Source organism: Aethalodelphis obliquidens, unplaced genomic scaffold (genome assembly GCF_003676395.1).
Source record: "Aethalodelphis obliquidens isolate GAN/ISIS:26980383/991018 unplaced genomic scaffold, ASM367639v1 scaffold4, whole genome shotgun sequence".
NCBI classification, from domain to species: Eukaryota; Metazoa; Chordata; class Mammalia; order Artiodactyla; family Delphinidae; genus Aethalodelphis; species Aethalodelphis obliquidens.
Window position 1 is genome coordinate 61007813 of NW_020837948.1, and position 23583 is coordinate 61031395.

At 40.2% G+C, this 23583-nt stretch overlaps 2 protein-coding genes across 16 annotated transcripts in view; one reads left to right on the forward strand and one right to left on the reverse strand.

Annotated features, from left to right (window-relative positions):
* PTCD2 (pentatricopeptide repeat domain 2) overlaps positions 1-6339 on the reverse strand; it is a 28517-nt gene extending 22178 nt beyond the window's left edge. For 2 of the 3 annotated variants that reach the window (XM_027100883.1, XM_027100884.1), the window contains exons 1-3: positions 6199-6328; positions 4818-4910; positions 1054-1183 (exon numbers count right to left, since the gene is read on the reverse strand). In XM_027100883.1, coding sequence (XP_026956684.1) covers positions 1054-1183; positions 4818-4910; positions 6199-6313 — 338 coding nt within the window. In that variant the 5' untranslated portion in view covers positions 6314-6328. Of the gene's footprint in view, positions 1-1053; positions 1184-4817; positions 4911-6198 lie in introns of all 3 variants that reach the window. The other variant, XM_027100882.1, reaches the window with a different exon arrangement.
* A 65-nt stretch (positions 6340-6404) lies between these two features.
* The window catches only part of MRPS27 (mitochondrial ribosomal protein S27), a 125284-nt gene continuing 108105 nt past the window's right edge, over positions 6405-23583 (forward strand). For 11 of the 13 annotated variants that reach the window (XR_003431654.1, XR_003431650.1, XR_003431647.1 and 8 more), the window contains exons 1-2: positions 6407-6499; positions 12946-13023. Coding sequence is in view for 2 of the 13 variants with exons in the window: in XM_027100880.1 (XP_026956681.1) it covers positions 6427-6499; positions 12946-13023 (151 nt within the window). In the remaining 11 variants the exon portion in view is untranslated. Of the gene's footprint in view, positions 6500-12945; positions 13024-23583 lie in introns of all 13 variants that reach the window. The other 2 variants (XM_027100880.1, XM_027100879.1) reach the window with 2 other exon arrangements.

Here is a 23583-nt window from a genome sequence, read left to right on the forward strand (position 1 = left end):
TCATTAAGTTCTGGTGTGGTTTGTTATGCAGCAAGAGACAATCGAAACAGCAAACTGTGTGATGTATGCAGTATTTCTTCTTTCTACTTTTTCGTGTTTTTCAAAGTTTCAATGAAATTTGCGTAATTCTGTTTTTCTTTTCCTTTTTAAAAATAACATTAATTTTTTCACATTATAAAATTAATAATGTCCCTTATAGACAAGTTTGAGAAATCAGAAAAGTACACATTTAGATGAACAAAAAATATAATGTTTCAAAGAACCATGGTTAACTTACGGTATGTATTCTTCCAGTATTCCATATATGAATACCTCGTGTTTTTCTCTGTAAATGTACAGTATAAATGCAGCTTCATGTATAGAAATGTATCTTTAAAGAATGGTGAAAGGAAGCTGTTGATTTGGTGCCATCCTGCTCCCAAATGACACCTTTGCTCGGTTTCCTAACAGCAGACTGTGATTATATATGAGTTCCTGCTGGCATGGGGAAGTCTGATAAGGGATCAGAGACAGTGAACGTAACAGGCATAAGCCTGTAGGGGGGAGGCTAGTTCAGAGTCCACTGAAGTGATCCAAGTGAGAGGCGTGAGGCCTGAGCTAAGACACTGGTAATGGGGACAGAGAGAGGAAGGCTAGGGATGAGAAACACCGCGGAGCAGACGCAGGAGGAGGGCAAATGAGATCGGGGGAAAGAATGACTGACTGGTCAGTGTGACAGCAAACACAGCAAGAGGAAGAAATCTGTGTAGGTTGAATGTGAAGACCTTGGGAACATGTAAGTGGACTTGGTGAAGAGGTTGGTGATCTCCTGGGGCATGAATTATCTGTTTTGCTATCTTCGGCACCTGGCACGTAGTAGGAACCCAATAAGTGTTCGCTGAATGAATGAATGAATATAAATGGTGGAGCTCGGGGCAGGCATCTGGACAAGAGATTGGGAAGTCACCAGTTTAGAGGTGAGAGCTGAAATCCTGGAGGTAGATGAGATTGCTCAGGAAAAAGGAGAGAGTAGGAAAAGACAAAGGCTGGCAGGATTTTAAGGAAATGCCTCACCTGTAAATGACATTTTTAGCCAGCTCCACATCGTCCCAGGACTCACACAAATGAAGTAAGGTTCTCAACTCCTCTTTCAAGATGAGCTTATTCTGGGTCAGTTTCTCTTCCAAGTTTCTCAAATAGGTTTCTGGAAGAAAGCACAGTGTGGTGGCCATCACTTAGGCTGTCTCAGACCGTCAGGAGGCTGACCTCAGGGAGAAGGGGAGGCTAGAACCTGGCACAATGCAAAGAGCCACTGAGGGGGGCTCACGGCCACGCAGCTCCCGTCACTGGCTGGTCTCGAGAGCAGAGTGTCAGACGTGGTGTATGAAGCAGCGAATCTGTCACAGGGCGCAGGTCCAGACCTCACTCCAGACTTCCCAACACAGGATCTCTGGGAGGAGGAGCACAAGAATGTGCATTTTTGATTACCTGGGTGATGCTTATGCACCGTAAAGTTGGAGAACTAACGTCCCAGAGGCTTAGCCCCAAGAACTGTATCTACAGGTGACGCATGAGAAAAAAAAACTAACCAAGATATCCAAACCATCAGTTGGCAGGGCACCTAGCAGGAAAACTGAAAGGAAGATGTCGTCAACCCACAACGGATGACTCACATGATTCAGGAATACTTCAAGTCTTTTTCACTTGATTCAGTTTTACCACTTTTTCATTCCTCCTGGTCCCTCTCTACTCAGTTGTTAGAAAGCATGCCACAGTACTGCATAAGGCACAGGGGGTAAAAGAGTCCTCCCAACAGCAGCAAACCCTCTTTTAGTAATAGAATCATTTCAAGGTGATCATGCTCTATGTCCCTGGTCTTGTATCTGATCAACTGTGGAGACAATCAAACACCAACAGGAAACACTGCTTCTTGGCCTTAGGAAGGGACTGTATTTTTGGCAGAATGTAGGGTGAGATGCAAGGCAGCCACCAAGCAAACATCTGCTTTCCAGAAGATAGGGCTGTTCTCAGTATCAGAAGCTGCGAAAGTCTACAGGATTTGTTCCAAGGCCCAGAGCTCCGAAGGAATGCTGCTTAAAGGGATGGCACAATATACATTAAAAACACAAGATCGGGAAGCTGAGGCAGACACTGCTCTTGATTTACAAGAAAAGAAGGTCCATTAGGTTTGAATTAATGCAACGGACCCTCCAATCTCTATTTGCAGAATCGTGTAATGGTTAAAGGTTTTAGAGTTGGGAAGACATGAGCTGAAATCTGGGCTCTGCCACTTGCATGCTATGGGGAGATCTGGGGAGGCCTGTCTCTGAGACAAGATTCATGTGTGAAGTGAGGGCCATGATACCTACCTCGTGGGGTCATCCTGAGATAATGTACGTAAAGCACTTAGCACAGGGCCCAGCATGTAGTAACTGCTAGGAGATCACAGACATATTGTTCTTATTTTCATTCCTCTGTCACGAGGATTTATTCTATTAAATATTTCTAAACAATTTCCAAGCTAAAAGACTTTAATGGGTCGTCTTTACATCTTGTACTTCTTAATACTTAATAAGTCCAAAATTTCAACAGATGTAATTTGTATTTTAAAACAAATCCATCAAAATTAAGTGCTTATCGTATATTATAGTCAGAGGTATCCTTCTTTGTGTGAGAGACACAAGGAAGGATAAGGTATGGTTCCTACCCTGAAAGAACTTAGAGTCTATTTGAGAAGACAAGATATATCTATATAAAGCTACCTGAAAATAATGACAGAGTAGGTGACATGTGACAGTATAAACATAACAGGAGAGAAGAGAGAAATCAGGGCAGCAGAAACAGACCAGGTCTGGTGGAAGTGGAGAGGTACCAGAGAGGAAGGAAGGGGCTGAGTAGGGTTGGCAAAGCTGAGGGGGTGGGGAACTGTCAGTATGGGAATCAGCATGAGAAAAAGCACAGAACTGGGGGAAAAGGTGGTGAGGGGAGACCGTGACTAGATTAACAGGAAATCACACTGGTTCTAGAAAGGGTGAGATCCACTGTGGAAGAGCTAGGAAGCTGGAGGGAAGGGGCAAGTTTGTACATGATGTGGTATATAACAGAGTACTATTGTGGGTTCTTATAATGATGAAATGTGGACAGGATTTTATAAATACCTGACAGTGGAGTAGATTGGCACTCATTATATTAATTGCCTTTTAGAACACATGCACGACTGACACAGCCTTAGAAAGACTATGACAACTGGAATAACAACTAGATAGTGACACGACGCCCTAACTGTGAACTTTACAGAGCTCCAGACAACCTGGGGTAAGAAGAAAAGACTGAAGTAAAATCTAGATTGAGTCTACTAAAGTGAAGATTAATCTATTTTCCGTCACTCTTATCTTCTTGTTCTGTAGGTGGTTTTGTACAACAGCATGACAGCGGACCAGTGAAGGAAGACTGCTTTCTGGAGAGATGAGAAGCAAGGAGTGTTCATTAGGTGCTCACAAACATCTGACAGTGAGAAGGAGGAAAGCTGGAAAAGTAAGTAGGACAAACAAAAGGGTTGTTATTAAAAAAGAGGAGAGGGCTTCCCTGGTGGCGCAGTGGTTGAGAGTCCGCCTGCCGATGCAGGGGACACGGGTTCGTGCCCCGGTCCGGGAAGATCCCACATGCCGCGGAGCGGCTGGGCCCATGAGCCATGGCCGCTGAGCCTGCGCGTCCGTAGCCTGTGCTCCACAACGGGAGAGGCCACGACAGTGAGAGGCCCGCGTACCGCAAAAAAAACAAAACAAACAAACAAACAAAAAAAACAAAAAGAGGAGAGGCTTGCTGTGTTTATAAAGGAATCTGAAGTACTGGGAAAAACTCAACGTGCAGGAGAAGTGGCAATGAATGCAACAAGATTTCTCAGATGCTGAAAGGGAATAGGACGTAGGGTGGTGGTGACGTGTTTTTAGCTTTTTACAATAAAAATTTTCAAACATACCTAAAATTAGAGATGGGCACCTCCCACGTGACCATCACCCAGCCTCAACAGTTATCAATGTTTTGCTGGTTTTTTAAAGAAACCTTTGTTTTAGTCTACTGATTCTTCCAGCACACAGTAGAAAATATGAAAATGCATCATCATACATTTTTTGTTTCATTTTGTCTCATTTATCTATAGATATATATATGTATACTGGAGATGCAATGCAAATTGTATTTTTTACTGAGGGTGGCATCAAGAAGTCTGAAAGCCAGTCACGTGGAGCAGTTCTTCTCAGACTTTATTTTTTATTATTATTTTTTTTTGCGGTACGCGGGCCTCTAACTGTTGTAGCCTCTCCCGTTGTGGAGCACAGGCTCCGGACGCACAGGCTCAGCGGCCATGGCTCATGGGCCCAGCCACTCCGCGGCATGTGGGATCTTCCCGGAACGGGGCACGAACCTGCGTCCCCTGCATCAGCAGGCGGACTCTCAACCACTGAGCCACCAGGGAAGCCCTCAGACTTTATTTTGCAAACAAATTGTCTGGGGCCCGAGATTTGGCATTTCTATCCACCTCTCACTTGCTGCTAATCCTTGAACCTCACTTTGAGTGGCACTGATCTAGAGGACTGGTTGCAGCACTAGTTTTAGTATTTCTCTGGGGTCCTGGGAGAAGGGACAAGAGAAGAGCGGTAGACTCTGCAATAACAGAGTGAGGTGAAGGGGCATGCAGGGTCAGACTAAGAAACTAAGAATAAATCATCTCAGTTTCTTCTGTGAGATAAGGTCATTGAAGAAGAGACTGAACAGGGATAAAGACAGAGGGAAGTTTAACGACAGGTCAATGAAAGAAGTAATGAAATAGATTTGATTACCTTTGGTGCCAGGAAGATTACATGCAACAGCCACCTTCTTATGCTGAAAGTCCTTTAATTTCACAGTATTATCTGTAAGTAGATATCTTTTAGCTAAAAATCAGAGAAAAGAAAGTAAAATCATTTTGACTGTTTTATACTTAGCAAATAACGTGTAGAGCTTGACTATCTCTTTCTAGTAACTGATCTTATCTTCAGTTAGTATAAATAACCCACCTAGACAGGTACAAATAGAATAGTCACCCTGGTGGGGAAAAAAATGTCCAAAGTACCAAAGAATGCAAATCCTCCACAAGACAAGTTTTGTCTGTGTGTGTGTGTGTGAAAGGAGCTAGTGATTAACTGCGTATGGGGATGGGTAGACAGGAATTTGGGATCTGAAAGACAGACAGCAAAACAGGTATATCTAGATTTGGTTTAAACAGGTAGAAGCATATAGGGTAGGGGAAAAAGCTATAGTGTGACCATTGGAATTTCCAGGACTGTTGACAGTTTGTGAAATGAGGCGTTATGGCCTCTCAGATTTGGACTCTTGGTATCCTCTAGATACATCAGGAATCACTGACCACAACTTAGCAGAAATGATCAGTTGAGGAAACATCATTTCTTTAGGATGCTCGGCTGTGCATGAACTGGAGCTTGGCCAAAGAACCATCCACTACAAGAGCTCTGTGTACTACAGTAACAATGTAACAACAAAAATTGCTGATTTCTAGAGAGGCAGTCCAGAGAAGGGGTTACAGTAGGACTGCCTGTGTTCAAACCCTTCCTCTACCAGTTCCCTCTAACCTTGGGCAAATTACTTAGCTTTGCGTTTTCCTCCTCTGTAAAAGAAGAATAGTACCTCTCTCACTGGGTGATGTGAGGAGAAAAGGAATGAATGTATGTAAAATGTATTACAGGAAAGCCTGACACGAAATGTTAAATATTATCACTCACCAGCATCTTCAAATTTAATCATTTTCAAAAAGATATTAAGGGATAATTTTACAAATAAAGAAACCTGCTCAGAGTCTTTCAGACTGTTCGCTACAGAGCTGGACTCCAAACTCATAGTCTTTGACCTCCCCTCCCAAACTCTGCAGGACAGTACACCCAAGGGGGAGGAGGTGTTCCCGGGGCGCAGCACAGCTCCATCCGAGGGAATACTACAGTCCCCAGGTCAAGAGCCCAGCCCATCTGTCCTTTGATTCCCAGGCACACGGGCGTCCACGACATCCAGAGGCCACCACTGTACCCACGTGCAGAGGGCAAGTGCATGCTCGATTGCTCTAGGCCCCTGAGTGAGGCGCCGTTATTTCTCCAAAGAGATGCCCGCTGAGGTGTAAAGCTCCCTTCTGTCCCGTCCCTCCCCTCCTTCACGGCCCGAGGCCTAGGATACCTCCGAGAGGGCAGCGGCTGCAGGTGGAGCCCAAGCCTCCCAACCCTGGATGCACCAAACTCCGCAACGCCTGCAGCGGTAAGACTTGCTTCAGGGGCAGAAAGGCGGCCGCCATACTGTCCCGGGCTGTACCAACTGCGGGAGCCGGGGGAGGGGAGCGTGGACTGTTGCCTAGCCCTTCCTCCGCCCGCAGTCCCCCTACCGGTCATTCCTTTGGTATGCTCCAAGATGGCGGTCCACGTGGTGCGGCGCGGGGTCCTCTGGGCGCGGAAAGTGTCGCTGCCTCAGCTCTCCGTGACAGGTTGGTGGCTGCTACCTTCGTGGGGCTGCTTCATTAGGCCCCTGAGAACTCTGTTCCTTGAGTAAAGGGAGCAGGGGGCTTTTAAGGGGAGAGGAAATGCTTCTGGGATCTAGTTGCTGGAGAAACCCATGGAGGTGTTTGGTAGCACAGAGAGGGGAGGTAAGGTCTATGACCCATCTCCTTCCCTAAAATAATAGTGTCTGCCTATCCAAAGGTGTGAAGAGCAGAGGAAGTCCGGGCATGAGAGCTTTTGCGTATGATTTGCCGGGTTTGTGTGTGAGGGTGGTCATCTCTTTGCTGCCCGTGAAAAGCCCAAATGTGTCCCCCCTGGGGCTATGAAATTTCTCTCCCTGTTGAGTTTCCTTAGAGGGGCGTCATAAACGTTCTCCTCAACACCTGACGTGTGGCCAGACCCTTGGTTTTCACTTGGTGAAGGAATTTCTTACTAATCTCAGTTTACCTGATGACCTTGGGCGCAACTTTTGATTGACTTTTCTTTGCCCAAGTTTTCCGTTCAGACAATAAATGCTAATAGTTACTTTTAAAGTACTTTGATACCCGAATGAATGACGGCTCACTCAAATCCTGTTTACAGGACCTGCTGATGAAGACATTGGGAAAAACTTTTTTAATTCACAGAAGCTAAATCCTGACAGATGTATCTGATTATATCATTAAAATACAATAATCACAATTGATTTTTCCAATGCCTATTATCGCCTCTTTCCAACATACCTCCTCTAGCCCCTGTTAAAAAGCAACACATACAGTTTTGCCCACACGCCTTTAAATATCAACGTGAAACCTTATAGCTGGCCACCAGAAGTTTTCTGAGAATTAACTGATTGACCTAGCTAATGAAAATGTTTCATGCCACACATTAGGTAAAGTGGTCTGCACAGTACTTGGCACCTCAGTAAGAATTAACTGTTGTAGCTATTTACTAGCTTGTTTACTTATGTTGTTAGTAAATGCTTTTCAATTTAAACAAGACCTTGGATTGTCTATCAGGGAAAGTATCATAGTTGCTTAGGATATTCGGGGGCAGTCATACTAACGGGAATGGAAATTAGATAAAGGTGAATTGAGAGAATTTCCAGTGAGCATTTTGATCATAGTTTGAAATGGTGTGCTCATGATAGGTTACACCTGTGCTGTTCCATGGACGTAGCCGGGAGCTACACATGGCTATTTAAATTAGTTTAAATTAAAAAATCCTGTTCTTTAGTCACATTAGCTACATTTTAAGTGCTCAGTAGACACCTGTGGCTAGTGGCTGCTGTATTGAATAGTTCAGAATTGAACATCTCCTTCATTACAGAAAGTTATATTGCACAAGCAGGGGGTTAGACCACAGATGAAAGGAGTCTTGAAATCAGGAACTGAAGTGTATAAGGCAAGTGATATAAGTATGTAGGATAGTACATTATGGACCACTGGGGGTTTGATAAGGAGCTTTAAGTCATCAAAACATCTTGAACCATTACCAAATAAAAGAAGAAAAAATTTGTACAAACTGAGGACCAATCAGTATTTGGAATACTTCAGTGCTTCCACTGATTCTCCCTACAACATAATGGATAAGGGCAACTAAAGTGATCAAGAGGATGAGAGAAAGGTTTATTGAGATGAACTGAAAAAGTGACTTCAGTATATGAAGAGGCTAGAGAGGGAAACTTTTTGGGCACTTACTACATAGTGGACATTAGGCTAGGTACTTAATATATGCCCTTATTTAAATTATGATACAGTATTTCCCTGTTTTACATATGAAGAAAGAGGCTCAGAGACCTGGTGTAACTTGCCCATATTTTTATAAAATTTTTTATAGCAAAGCTAGGATTCACACTTAGACTTTGTGACTCTAAAGCCTATCTGTGTTCACAATCACACTGCTTCCCTTTGGATGGAGAACATGTTTGGAGACATTTTACCAAAGGCCAAATTAACTATAAAATAAGTAAGTTTTTAATAAATAAGTATTTACTAAACTTTGAAATTCTGGTCCATGGAGGTATCTTTTCAGAATTAAGCAGGGGAGAGAGATATTTGCTTTTTAGTGGAGAGTTATCTTAGAATATTGTTGCTCTTAAAGTTGACTGGCTGAAGGGTTAGCAGGTTCAAGAAGGGTATATATATGCTCTTGGGTGGCATATACGGAGTGGGATTAAACGGACTCAGAGATCTAAACTTGTGAGGCTGATAACCTCCTATTCCCTCGTTATTTCAATGTTATCTGAGGGTCAACATCGTCATCATTACCTGGGAACTTTTAGAAATGCAGAATCTCTGTTCCCACCCCAGACCTACTGATCAGAATCTGCATTTTATCAAGATTCATATGGACATTAGGTTTGAGAAGGTGATCTAGATTTTCCATTTTGCCATTGTCCACTTAATGTCCTGTCTGGCTTCATAGAAATTCTTTGGTTTTAACGTTAATATACAGACCCCTCAACTACCATACAGAGATGGGAAAAACTTTAAATGATGTCATTTAAAAGTATCTCAGCAAGATGAATACCCTACTTTAAAAGGTTTACAGATAATGAAATGTCTGTCTATCTGAAGGTGTAGTAATTTCCTGTTGCTGCTGTAACAAACTACCACAAATTTGGTGGCTTAAAGCAACGTAGATTTATTACCTTACTATTCTATAGGTCAGAAGTCTGATACAGAGTCTTTTTGTGCTAAAGTCAAGGTGTTGAAAGGGGTGTATTCCCTTTAGGAATCTCTAGGGGTGAATCTGTTTCCCTAGTCTTTTCCATCTTCTGGAGACCACCTGCATTCTTTGACTCATCGTCCCTTTCTCAGACATCTTCAAAGCGAGCAGTGGCAAGTCAGGTCCTTCTTATATACCTCTGTCTTTCATGCATCACACTAACAACCTGTCTCCCTCTTCCACTTTTTAAGGACCTGTGATTATATTGAGCCCACCTGGACTTCCCTGGCAGTCCAGTCATTAAGACTCTGCGCTTCCAGTGCAGGGGGCTTGGGTTTGATCCCTGGTTTGATCCCACATGCTGTGCAGTGTGGCCAAACAAACAAACCCTGAGCCCACCTGGACAACCCAGGACAGTCTTCTCATTTTAAGGTCAGCTGATGTGCTAATCTTAGTTCCATCTGTCACCTTAATCCCCCTTTCTCATGTACCCTAATATTCACAGGTTCTGGGGACTAGGACATGGACATCTTTTGGGGGGGACATTATTCTGCCTACCCCACTTGGTAACTCATTCCTATGTTTGTCATTGGTTTCTATTAGGAAGATTTTCCACTTGCCAAATTTAAATTCTTTATCCTTATACCTATTTCCTTTCACTGTATCCTCAATGGAGGTGGAAAATGATTACTGGTTACTTTTTTTTTTTTGCGGTACGCGGGCCTCTCACTGTTGTGGCCTCTCCCGTTGCGGAGCACAGGCTCCGGACGCGCAGGCTCAGCGGCCATGGCTCACGGGCCCAGCCGCTCCGCGGCATGTGGGATCTTCCCGGACCAGGACACGAACCCGTGTCCCCTGCATCGGCAGGCGGACTCTCAACCACTGCGCCACCAGGGAAGCCCTGGTTACTTTCTTATAAAGCAAACATTTAAAAGTTCATATATATATGAAAGTTACTGGGCTTATTTTTTGTAAATTTACTAGTTCTAATTTTGTTTTCGGTCATGTGATCTCCTTGAACAACTGCACACAGCATTCTGGCACTCCTGTCTTTCCCCACCATCACCTCCTCTGCTTTTTGTCTCCCAGTTCAAAACTCATGAACATAATTCTAGATAATTGTCTTTTCTGACTTTAGAACAAGGAGGGCTGATTTCTTATGCTAGAATAAAACATATGCTAGGAGAAGAAATAGAGAATAAGTAAGAGAATGTAATAACAACAAATAGAGAATATTTAAGTCACTGGTATCCTGGAGTATATAGGTTAACAGCCCTCTCCTGAGCTCATGCTCACGTAGAAAAGGGCTGCCCTTGTTTCCCACAGAAAGGAGAGATCTACCTGGTTTTAGAAATTGGAATTCGGTTTGCATAGAAATGCTACAGTAAATTATGAATGGGTTATCTGAACTGATTGTTTTGGTTCTATGTCAGACTGTTGGAGCATGCAGAGACCTTAAATATCACCCAGCCAGTTCCTTCACTTACAACTGCACGGTCTGAAGTTTTCTACCAGCTGGTAAAACTCGAACTAAATCTCAGGTCTGCTCACTCCTGACCTAGTGTGCAGCTACACACCTAATGTCATGCCATCAATGCCGTTACATTTTGTTCATCCTTCTTGACAGATCTAGGAATGTAACTGACAATTTATAACATCGTTTGTATGAAAAATGTATTCTAAGTTCCAAACATCTAATCATTTAAAAAAAATCCATTTGAAATGTAGGCACTTTTTAATAGTTACTATTTTTAAGAAATATCTTAGTTCCCCTTTGAGGCAGTCTTTGACAGCTTTTAATATTATTGCTTCATTGCTTAAACTTTAGACTTCAAATTTAGACATACTATTCTAGTAAAGGTCTGACCCAACCTCTGCTGAAGGCAAGGGAGGAACTGGTCTTGTGTATAAACACACAGACATATTTATATTTGTTTTAGTTGGGAGATGGATAGAGAATAACAATAGCATGCAAATACTGTGCTTAATCAGCTCCCATGCCTTCTAGTTGTGTTTGGTTTATGGTCTGCTATGACCTTCAGGTAATAGTCTGCCATTCATTCCTTTTCAGTTTTTTTAAACAGCTTTATTTAGATTTAGTTCACATACAATTCACCCATTTAAAGTAGTCAATTTAACGTTGAATGTTTTTTTTTGTATATACACAGGGTTGTACGGCAGCCATCACCACAATCAATTTAGGACATTTTCATCACTTCAAAAAAAATCCATACTCATTAGCAGTCACTCCCCATTTCCACCCAGGTTTTTCTGCCTGTCCACCCTCCAGATCTAGGCAACCAATAAGCTGCTTTCTGTCTCTAGATTTGCCGATTGTGGACATTTCATATAAATGGAATGACATAATACGTAGTCTTTTGTGACTGGCTTCTTTTTCCTTAGTGTAATATTTTCAAGGTTCATCCATGTTGTAGCATGTATCAGTACTTAATTTCTTTTTATTGCTGAATAATATTCCTTTATAAGAATATACTATTTTGTTTAGCCATTCATAAATTGATGGATATTTGCATTTTTCCTTTTTGGCTATTATGAATAATATTGCTACAAACATTTATGTACAGTTTTTTAGGTGAACATGATTTCATTTCTCTTGGGTACATACCTAGGAGTGGAATTGCTGGGTTACCTGGTAACTCCATGTTAACATTTTGCAGAACTGCTGAACTTTTCCAATGTGGCTGCACCATTTTACATTCTCACCAGCAATACATGAGGTTTCTAGTTTCTCTACATCCTTATCAACAGCTGTTATTATCTGCCTTTTTGATTATACCCATCCTAAGTGGGTGTGAAGTTGTATTTAAATATATTTTGCATCTCCTTAATGGGAAATGATATTAAACATCTTTCCATGCACTTGTTGGCCATATGTGTGTGTGTGTGTGTGTGTGTGTGTGTGTATTTATGTGTATGTATGTATCTGTGTGTTTTCTTTTTTTTAGAAATGTCTGTTAAATCCTTTGCCCATTTTTCTGCTGGGTTGTCTTTTTAAATTTTGAGTTGTAAGAGTTATTTATATATTCTGGGTACAAGTCCCTGATCAGATAAATGGTTTGGAAATATTTCCTCCCATTCTGAGTTATTCTTTCACTTTCTTGATGGTGTCTTTGAAGCTCAAAAGGTTTTAATTCTAGGTTGCCATTCATTCTCTCTCATTAATTCCTTGAGCTCATGTTTATTGAGCATTGCTGTATGCCAGTCATTGTGACAGGTGTCATCTTGTGGGTTACACCAGATTTGGCTTATTAGGTTTCTGTTATTTACCACTAGGGTGCTGTGTTACCAGGTAAGATATTACTCTTTGCTTTATGTGAAATAAGGGTAAATATGCTGATCCAAGTCAGATGGAAATTTTTTAGGACTAACTAATAATGATAAAGCAGTCTTTTAATGAGTTAAACAGCTGTTCAGCAAATATTTTAGTTCTAAGAAGGAGTTTTAAGGCTCATCTAGGCTCTGCATTAGTGGAAACAAATGGCTCCTAGTCCTAAAGTAATAGGAACAGAATTAGCAACATTTTTGCTCATAACGTTATGGTAGAAATTTTAACAGGCTTTCTGCATCTTCTGCTTGTTAGAGGTTGAATGCATGTTGTCATGAACTGAATTGTAAACTGTGTAATGTTGGTTACAGTTTCATAATAGATCTTTAAATAATCTAGTAAATGGAAAATATGGCGAAGATATGTTTAATAAAACAGGTATATAAACTGAACCTGTTGTGAAACCATGCCTGTTGAAAAAATTGTCTTTTTCCTCAGGTAAAAGATGCCTACTTTCTGCAGCATATGTAGACAGCCACAAATGGGAAGCAAGAGAAAAAGAAGATTGTCACCTTGGTAGGTACTTAACGGGCTATTATGTGGGTCATTTCTAGTCACTCCGTGTTTGTCATCATATATTCGTATGAGATATATGTGAAATGATGCTTTTATGATAATCCAATTCAGATAAGCACATTTTTAAGCCTTAAAAAGAATTAGACTGTTGTTTCACATGTGGCAAAATCATTTTTTCTTTCCTGCAAATTTCTGTTTCATTTTGCCTTCACAGTTAGTCTCCCTGAATTATGTAAACAATTATTTTCTTTCTTGTTTTTTGTTCATTTTTATCATATAGTTAGTTACCATGCAGCCTGACTGTTTTATCTGCAAAATCAATCTTTACTATGATGGTTGCAAAATGATGGTTTTCCAAATTCATTAATACCTCCACATTTACTAATTATTACACAGTATTTACTGTAAGCAAGAACCCTTTTTCTCCCATTTCTTTCTCTATTTATTATCAGTATGATCTTATGGATTCCTCTTTTTTTTTTCCCTTTAATGATTCATTACCATCCTTAGTTATTTGGGTAGTCCAGTTCTCTGAAATTTGGCTAGTAGAAGCATTTCAAGCTGTCTCCCAGTGTTCCATCTTGTACCTTTCTCGCTCTAGCCCTGAAATCAATTACGGTTAGCCCTTAAACAATGGGGGTTAAAGGAGCCCACCCTCAATGCAGTCAAAAATCCACATATAACGTAAAGTTGGTCCTCCGTATATGTGGTTTCTTCCTAGCCAAGTTTCTGCCAACGGATTCAACCAACTGCGGATCATGCATGTAATCCTGTAGTACGCATTTAGTGAAAGAAATTCATGTGTAAATAGACCTGCACAGTTCAAGCCTGTTTTGTTCAAGGGTCAGCTGTATTTCTCCAAGGAGCACTGGTTCCTTTTACTAGGGAGTGGTATTAGAAACCAAGATCTGTGCACTAGGTGTCCCCCTTGCTACTATGGAATTTTTGCTTCTTTGCCAATTCAGTGGACAGAGCTAGGAAAAACATGTATACATGTACACATAAACATACATATGTGCACATACATGCATATAAGCTTATATGTACATAGTTTACAAATTATGAAAAAATCATTCTGAAACCTGCAATTCCAGTTCATCTCTACAGAGTTCTTCCTTGCCTTCCTCTAGTCCATGTTTGTATCTCCCTTCCATACTGAAAACACTGGCTCCCAACAGGGACAGTGTTTTGATGTGTCCATCAGTCTAGGGATTGCAAGTTATGTAATTTTCCTGTCTTCTACCCAGTAAGTGCCAGTAATGGCCTGCAGTCATTTAGACAGTCAAAAAGATACCCCCCTATATTCTAAAATGCCCTTGAGGGCCTTTTGGTACTTCTTTTGGGAACCACTGTTCTAGTGATGAAAGCACAATGGGCTCAGTTAATTATATTGCAGAGCTCGTTCTGATGTGCCATATGTGAATCATAAGAAAAGTGCTATGGAAGTGCAGAAATGAGAACGAAGAATTTCATATAAGTTATTAACACTTTCCTAGGTATGAAGGGAAAATTAGGAAACAAGACCATTATATTTGGTGCCTTGGTATGGGTCATCTCTGTTATTCGGAGACAAACCTAGGGAAAACTGTCATGGATTCCTGAGTGAGCAGATGCTTTTTGCCAAAGAATGAGCATAATCTGCAATGAATAAGTATCACATGGAGGTAACTGTCTCCTCTCTGTTAAGATTAATGTACTTAGAAAAGCAGTATGTACCAGCTACCATTTACTGAATACCACCCTGCTAATAATCCTCTCTGTACATCCTGAGTCCCTGTTGAGTCAGTTGATTTTTTCCTCATCCTATATTCTTACAGCACTTTGTACCTTCATTATGCAGTGTGATGTGGTGAAGAGTCTGCACTTGGAGAGGAAGACAGCTGGCTGTGAACCCCAGCTCTGCCAGCTTTCAGAAACTGTCCCTTAACTCGGTTCCTATATCTATAAATTAGGGATGATAATGCCCGCCCCAGGTAATACCCTGACATATAGTAGGTGCTCCAGAAATATGTGAAAGGAACAAGTCCCTAGGCCCCTTGATTTTACTCATATATAAAACATTAGATTGTGAGGTGAGATGAGGTTTTGAAACTCAAACTGCTTGGAAGAAAAAGAGGCTGTTAGAGACAATATTTTTTTTCTTCTGTGTAAGAGAATGTAATTAAAACTTGCGTTCATACGTGATATTACTGCATGTTTTCCCTAATTCTTATTTGAGCCTTTGGGCTGGGGTATGGGCCCAGAGAATCAGGTAGTACGCCTGGGGCTACATGCGGATGATCGGGCAGTAGATGGCAGTGTGGCCTCTGCGGAGACGCGCGCAGCCGGTGGAGCCCGGCGTTTGGGCGCTGGCCTTGGGAAGCCTGTCCATGCGCGCTTGCGCGGAGGGCTGCCCTCGGCATGTGGAGCAATGTGATTGGGCGCTGTGATCTGGTGCGGGCTTGCTGATTGGGGGAGGGAGGAGGGGGCGATATGAGGCTTTTATTCCGCGCGTCCCCATTGGAGGGCGTGGAGTGGGGTGGAGTGGATCGCGGCTCGGGAGGGACTGTGCCTGGATGTGGGCGTGGGCGTGGGCGTGGGCTTCCCTGGTCTGAAGCGGTTTTGCCTCCATGCGGAATACTGAGGAGGAGACCTGCTGGGTTCTCTCGGATGGTCGTGCTGCTGTGGTGCCTCCTCTGTTCAGTCTCATTAGTGGTTTTCTGTTAGAGCCTTGGCGGAGGGCTGATGGGTATCTACCCAGCTCCCCGTCTGAGAGTAATTTATTACTACGGAGGTCTAGATTAACACCACGAGTGCCGTATACGTATGCTGCAGTCTAGAGGGCAAGCAGGCCATGAATGCAGGCTGGGTCCTCTGACATAGAAGTCAAAAGGCAGCTTTTGTTCACTGCTAGATGTGTGCCCCGGGTCTGTGCTAAGCACTTTCACACACACTGTTACGTTTAATGCTCCACAACAGCGGCCGAGGCAGCTGCTATTTCCCTTAAGAGATGGGAAAAATGAGACCAGATCCAGCATTTGCTTAGGGCCATACAGTATCCTCTTGCCTTTCTGCTCACTAAACTTTCTTAGTGATTGCTGTAGTACCTGTAATTCTACCTTAGTGTCTTCTCTTGCATTGAAGTAGTGGATCTCTTGCTTTTAAAAAATATTTTTTGATTGAAGTATAATATACTGAAAAGTGCACAAATCATAATATGCAGATTGATGAATTATCACAAAGTAAACAAGCCTGTGTAATAGAAGGTTCCTACCACTCCAGAAGCCCTTACTGTGGCTCCCATTACCCTCTTCAAAGGTAACCATTATTCTGACTTCTAGCACTGTAGTGTTTTTTTTTTTAATGTTTTATAATGGAAAATGTACAACATACAAAAGTAGAGTGAATGGTATAAGGAATCTTCTTTACCCATCACCTGGCTTCAACAGTTATCAGCTCCTGGCCAATTTTCATTTCTACTTCTACTTATTTCCCCATCCTGATCCTTTGGATGATTTTGAGGCAGATCACAGACAGTATATCATTTTACCCATAAATATTTCAGTATATACCTCTAAAAGATAAGGATATTTTTAATACCATTTCACATCTAAAATATTAATAATCATTTAAATATGAAATATCAAGTCAGTGTTCAAATTTCCCTGATACTCTGGTAAATTTTTTTTAATGGTTATGCACATAAGGTCCATACAGTGCAGTTGGTTATGTTCCCTTCTTATCTTGCCTCTTTTTAAATCTTTTTTTATGGAAACATACAAAGGTAGAGAGAATAGTATAATGAACCCCCATGGTCTGTCACCCAGCTTCAATGGTTATCAATTCCCTGCCAGTGTTGTTTCATCAAACCCTACCCCATCACCAGGTTACATTTTAACAAATTCTTGTTATCTGATCATTTTATATATATTTTGATACGTATCTCTATAGATAAGGATTTTTTTAAAAACATAACTATAATACCATTCTCATATCTATAAATTAGTAATTCCTTAACATCATTAAATATTTCCTCAATGTTCACATTTCCTCAGATGTCTTATAAATTTCTTTTTAATTTACAGTTTGTTGAAATGGGATCCAGATAAAGTCCATGCATTGTAATATGTTGAGATGACTTTAATCTATAGGTTTCTCTTTCTGTCTTGGCAGTCTATTTGTTGAAGAAAACAGGTCTCTTTTGTAGTTTTCCACATTCTAGATTTGCTGTTTTCATCCTTATGGTGGTGTTTAACATGTTCCTCTACCTTCCATATGTCCTATAAAACTGGCAATTAGAGAGGAAGCCTTGATCAGATTCAGTGGGGTTTTTTGTTTTTTCTTTTGGCATGAGTACTTCATAGGAAGTGTTGTTTACTGTTGTCAAGAGGCACAGAGCATTTGGTTGTCACTGTGATGTTAAAGGCCATTCGTGATCATTGCTTAGATCCATTTTTTTCATTAGGAGCTGCAAAATGTTGCTATCTTAATTATATCATTTCTTTCATTAATTACCCAGAAAATTTTTGTGAAAGAATTTCCTTTCATCAGCGGTTCAGTTATCCTGAGTTATAGTTTGTGTGGAAGAGGCAGCTTCGAAAGTAATAAATTGACCTCCTACCATCCTCCAAAGGTTATCAGTGAGGGTTTTAATTTTTTTTTCTAATATTATGAACTCATGGACTTAACTATTCCAGACATTTTAATTCATTGCAGTTGATATTTTATTGAAAGAGCCGTAGTTCTCCAGCTAGGCTTTGTAGAGCCCTGGGAATTCTTGAGCTTTCCAACTCAAATCAGAAGATTTCAATTTTAGACTGTTTCTGTACTGGGCTTCCCTTTGGTTAAAATAAACACTGAATTAAAGCATTGTCTCTGAAATTCCTGCATTAGCCATGCAGATCTACTGGAGAGATACAGGGTGAAAGTTCGCAGCATTAGCCAGTTAGCAGCTGTTACAGATTAGGGCCCACAGTGAATAGGATTCAGGAGAAAACCATTCTGGGGAACTGGGTAGGGTGCTGGTAGGAAGGCAGGCCTCATGGGGGAAGTTCCCTGTGTTCCATGAGAAGTTTGCTTGGGTTACCCTGCCAGGGGCAAGGGACTAGGTGACTTGAACTAAATTAGTTCCTGAGCCCTACTGAATTAAATATTCTATTTCTGATTTTTCATTTTATAAATAATCATAAAGTAAGAGATACCTTTCAGTTTTAGTTACTGCTTTTTTGTTTCTTTTTTTTTTTTTTTTTGCATTGAGGTTGAAACTGAGCACTGTGGTCATCTTTCATTAGCTGGACACTTATTAGCTGAGGTTTAGTTTTACTGTGTCATTTCAGCTGTGGAGGCCTTTGGCTTGTTGCAGTAGTTTTTCAAATCCTGCTCTTGAAGCTTGATGGAGATTTTCTGAGGCCTGCTTTCCTATTTGCATGTCTGTGACATGTATTCATTCACTAGGCTTCATATTTACTGTCTGCTGGCAGTTCTAGAGATGGGTCTGGCCTGTGCACATCCTCCTCCTTTAGTCTTAGTGTATATGTATATGAAGCTTGCCTTTACATTTTTTTCTTTATTATTTTAAAGCTTCTGGTGACAGAAAGACAAATAGAAGGAAAGCTAAATATCTATATTCAAATGGTTCTTAGGTTAATTTTTCCTAATTCCTTCTATTATTTCCATACATGTTATAGGTCATCTATCCCTGAAACAAAAACAGAGTTTTAGCCTGTGTTTTCCAGATCACTTCTTCTAGGAAGTGCAGTAATAACTTGTATCTAGTCCTTAAAGAATTACATAAATTAGGTGAGGTACGCACATGCCCAGAAAGAACTTAGTGTTGACTGAATGGGTAACAGTGATGTACAGTTACATAGAAATCATGAAAAACTGAAACCATCTAATAATTTCTCACCTAAAGCTCCCAGGGTTCAACAGAGGATCCATCGTTCCTTCAGAGAACTTCCTCATCATAACTTTGACCCAGAGACCACCCTCCTTTATAAGAGGCTTCTTGCCTAGCACATCTCTACTCTAGATTTTGTGATCATTGAGGAGATTATCATTTTCTTTCTCAGAATTTTATATACTTTGAAGCTGTGTTACTTTGGTGCACACCAATTATCTTCCTGGAAAAATGAATTTTTGGTCATTATGTAATGACCCACCTAATCTGAAAAATGAATTCTTTTTGCTTTAAATCTATTGTGTCTGATATTAATATAGCTGTACCAGCTTTCTTTAGGCTACTTTTTGCTTAGTACATTTTTCATACAGTTATTTTCAACTCTTCATGTGTTCATATGATTTATATAGCTGGATTATGTATTTTTAAAACCAATCTGGCAATCTTTGTCTTTGTAACTGGAAAGTTTATTTAGTGTCATTTTATGATTGTTGATTTATTTGGATTTGTTTCTGCCATAGTTAGTGATTTGTCCCATCTTTCTTTATTCTTTCTTTTGTATCTTCTTTTGGATGGTTGTGGTGTTTTTGTTTTTTACATTTCCTCCCCCTCTAGAAATTGTATCCTCTATTTCTACTCTTTCAGAATGGTGGGTTTTACCATTCTAAATCTACATCTTTTAGATGGTTGCTGCATAACTTCTAGCATGCATATTTACCTTAAATTCTAGTGTTATTCACACTCTGCTGTCCTTCAGTCCAGTCATATAACCCCCAACCATGTGTTATTGTCTAACATTAAAGTTTTATCCTTTAAAACACACGTACACACATAAGACATTATTATTTTAAACAACTTCCCCCCAAATTAATTAATTTTATTTACTTACCATTCTTTCTAGCATTTCAAGTCTTCTTTAAAGGATCATCTTCCTTCTTCCAAAAACACGTCTTCTGAAAAACACAACTTGTAAAAAGTTCCTTTAGTGAGTATTTGTTGCTAATAAATTCTTTCAGTTTTTAAGTGTCTTTATTTTTCCGTTAATCTTAAAGATAATTTTGCTAGATACGTAATTCTATTTTGATTGTATTTACTCTCAACATGTTATTCTACTGTTTTCTGTTGTTTCTAGTGAGAAAACACCTGTTGGTATAGTTGTTTTTCCTTTGTAAGTAATCTGTCTGTACTTTCTGGCTACTTTTAAAGTCCTCTTATTCTTCAGTTTAAGTGTAATGTATCATGGTGTGGGCTTAATTTTACTTAATTGACGAGATTTTTTGTGTTTCCTGAATCTGAAAATGGATATTTTTTATCAGTTCTAAAAAATGCTTAGCAATTAGCTCATCATCTATTACCTCTCCCCATTCTCTTTATTAACTTCTTTGGGAGATTCAATTAAATGTATTTTAGACCTTACTATTCTATTTTCTATATCTCTTAACTCCTTTTTTATACTTTCATTTTTATCTATCTTTGCTGCAGAGTCTTCTAGTTTCTTGTAATTTCCTTTAGATCTTTCAGGTTGCTAATTCTCACCTCACCTGTGTCTTACCTGCTCTTTAACTTACTCATCGAATTTCTTTTTTACAGCTTTCTTGACGTATTATTTACATAGAATATACTGCACATATTTAAAGTGTACAATTTGACAAGTCTTGACATATGTACATGTGTATATGTCCATGAAATCATTATTACAATCAAGATAATAAGCATATCTGTCACCCACCCCCCACATGTTCTCCTACTTCTTTGTAGTCCTTTCCTCTTCTTCCTGCCCACCTTCCACATTCCCAGGAAACCTCTGATATTTTCTGTCATCATAGATTAGTATGTATTTTCTACAATTTTATATAGTAAAATCAACTCTTTAAACCACTTAAAACATAGTTCTCAAGTTGGTGTATCTTGTATGACATAGGAAGTATAATTAGGGCCTCAGAGGTGTGAAGGCTGACTTTGTGGTTTAGAATCCTCAAGGGACGATGTCCTTGCTGTTTTCCCTTTGCAGGGTGCATTACTTTCTAGTTCACCTTCACTACAGGTGTAGCCTTAGGCAGCTCTGGCTTTACCTAGGATCTCTGAAACAGCTTCCTATCTTACAGAGGCCTTGGTTCTATCCTCCGTTCCCTGTAAGTCATTAAAACCACAGCTCTGTTTCCCTGCGGACCTGCGGATGCTCTCAGGTGACTGCTACCCTTAGTAGTCCCTTAAAACACTCAAAGTTTGTGCTCCCACCCTGCCTTTAGCCGCTGACAATTACATCTATCTTCTTGAAAGCTCAGTCATATATTTGAAATTTTTTTTTTAACATTTAGGTGTTTTGTTTTTATAGTAGGGGGAATTTTTTAAAGGCTATTTAGTCCACCTTATTGCTGAGGTGGAATTCAGTTTAATATCATCTTCGAACTTAGGGGCAACATCCTTTTTGTGTTCCCTCTGGTAGTTCTCAAACTAACTCACTCAAGTGCTTGCCAGGCTACATCACAATCTCCTGGGGCTTTTGTTTAAAAATTTGTGTTTCTGTGGTCTCACTTCAAACCTATGGAATTAGAATCGCCCTCTGGGTGTGAAGCCTAGGAATCTGATGTTTTAAAGTCTTAAAGCCTCTTAGGGGTTCAGATCCTTAACCAGGATTACACTCCTGTACTTCGAATAGTGCAGGGTCCTCAGGAAAATCCTTTATGTCCTTAGATTATCAATGGTATTGTTTTCTTCAAACAAAAACATTTTTATACTAGTATACATTTCATTTTCTGGACATACTTCCACATTGTCTATACAGCTTTAAGTTTTGTTAATGAAGAATTCAATGAGGAATTCAAATTTCAGACCCATTTTCCTTTATAGTCTTTGTTGACCACAACCATCCGCTGCAACGTATATTCCTGAGGAGCTGAGTGACAGGCAGGAAAGCATCTTCTTTGGCACATCCCTTTGAATAAAACCTGGGCATCTGCTGGCCCCTCACTGAAACACGAAGAGTGATTTTGACTGTTGAAACCATGGTCCAGAAGCCTGTGGCACTGGCCCTCTGCAGGCTGCAGCTGCCCCAGCTTTCATGGCCATCCCTGCTCTGCGCAGTTTTCTGCCTCATTCATCACGCTAGTGCTGTCATGTGAGGTGATTGGTTGCATATTATATTTAGCAGCAAACCTTTCTCTGACTTATAATATGCAAATATTATTCATCAGATGCTGGCTGTGCAGCTGTTGCCTTTTTTGAGGCCCCAGCCGATTTTACTTGACTGAGGATATCTTGGTGTAGAAGATTAAAATGGAATCTTGACTTATCACACTACAGAAGCCCGCTCAATCCATTGTTTTGTTATATGCTGTGTACTATATGAAACCCATGAGGAAATGGAGGTCATTTTAATTAGGCCAGTAGATCCTGATCCTGCATTTTTTAGTTAAAATTTAAATTTTGAGTAAAGGGTTAGTTGATTCTTTATATTGCCTGTCATCTCAACACAAGAGCCTCTATTATGAAGAGATCATAAAGATTTGGTATCATGGGAATGCTGTTTAATATCATTCTGTGAGCAGTTAGATTTAACAATATTAATTTGCCTTAGTATAAAGAGGTTTTAGGGACTTCTTTGTATATGTGTATTTGTGTTTTAAAATTTTTAACTCACATGGTACCAACCCCTTTAAGGGGTTGTCATAAGAAAAGATAGTCATAAGATAGTCATAAGAAAAGTAATTACTTTTACATCATATCAGGTTTTAGTGGTTTTGCAAAGTTCCTGTCCCCTGGTAGCTACTGAGTCATTGAGAACATTATCCCAGGGAAAGAAAAGAGAAAAATATCGGTTAAATGCACAGCAATAGGTCTTTAACAAATACTTGTCAATTGATTACCTGTTGCCGTTTTGCTTAATACTAATTTCTTCCACCAGGGAGTAAAAAAAACCTTGGAACTGCAGTTAGAGTTGACCCATGAACAATATGGATTTGATCTTTGTGGGTCCACTTATATGTGGATTTTTTTTCCACACAGCACTACATGATGCAGTTGGTTGAATCCGCAGATGCGGAGAGCCAGCTATGGAACTTGAGCATCTGTGGATTTTGGTATCCACAGTGGGTCCTGGAACCAATCCCATGTGGACGCCAAGAGATAACTGCATTTCTTTTTCCTTCCTCCCTCTCTTTCTCCCCTCTCTCTCTCCCTCCCTTGCTTTATTCCTTTTATTTATTTCTTTAGATATTTATTGAGTGCCTTTTATAGAACTTTTCTAGGAACTGAGAATATATCAGTGAATTAAGTCCTTGCCTTCATGGTTTTTACTTCTAAGTGTAAAAGAGAACAAAAAGCCAAACACAGACCAGCGTATATAGGCATTTATAGATCATAGAAAATATTTTGGATTTTATTCCAAGTGTGATAGGTAGCTATTGGCTGGTTGAGAAAAGAAAATGACAGGATCTGATTTATTTATATATATATATATTTATATTTCAGATCTAGAGCGTATATGATTTGCTGACATATGGTTACAGAGAGTGAGAAAGAATGGGATCAGGGATGGCACCTTAGTTTTTGGCCTGAGTAAGCCAGTTAACGTAGGGGCCATTTACTGAGCTGGGAAAGGTTTGGAGAAAAGCAGGTTTGGAGTGGAAGGTTGGAGAATTAAGAGGACATGTAATGTTAAGAGACCTATTAGACACCCACAT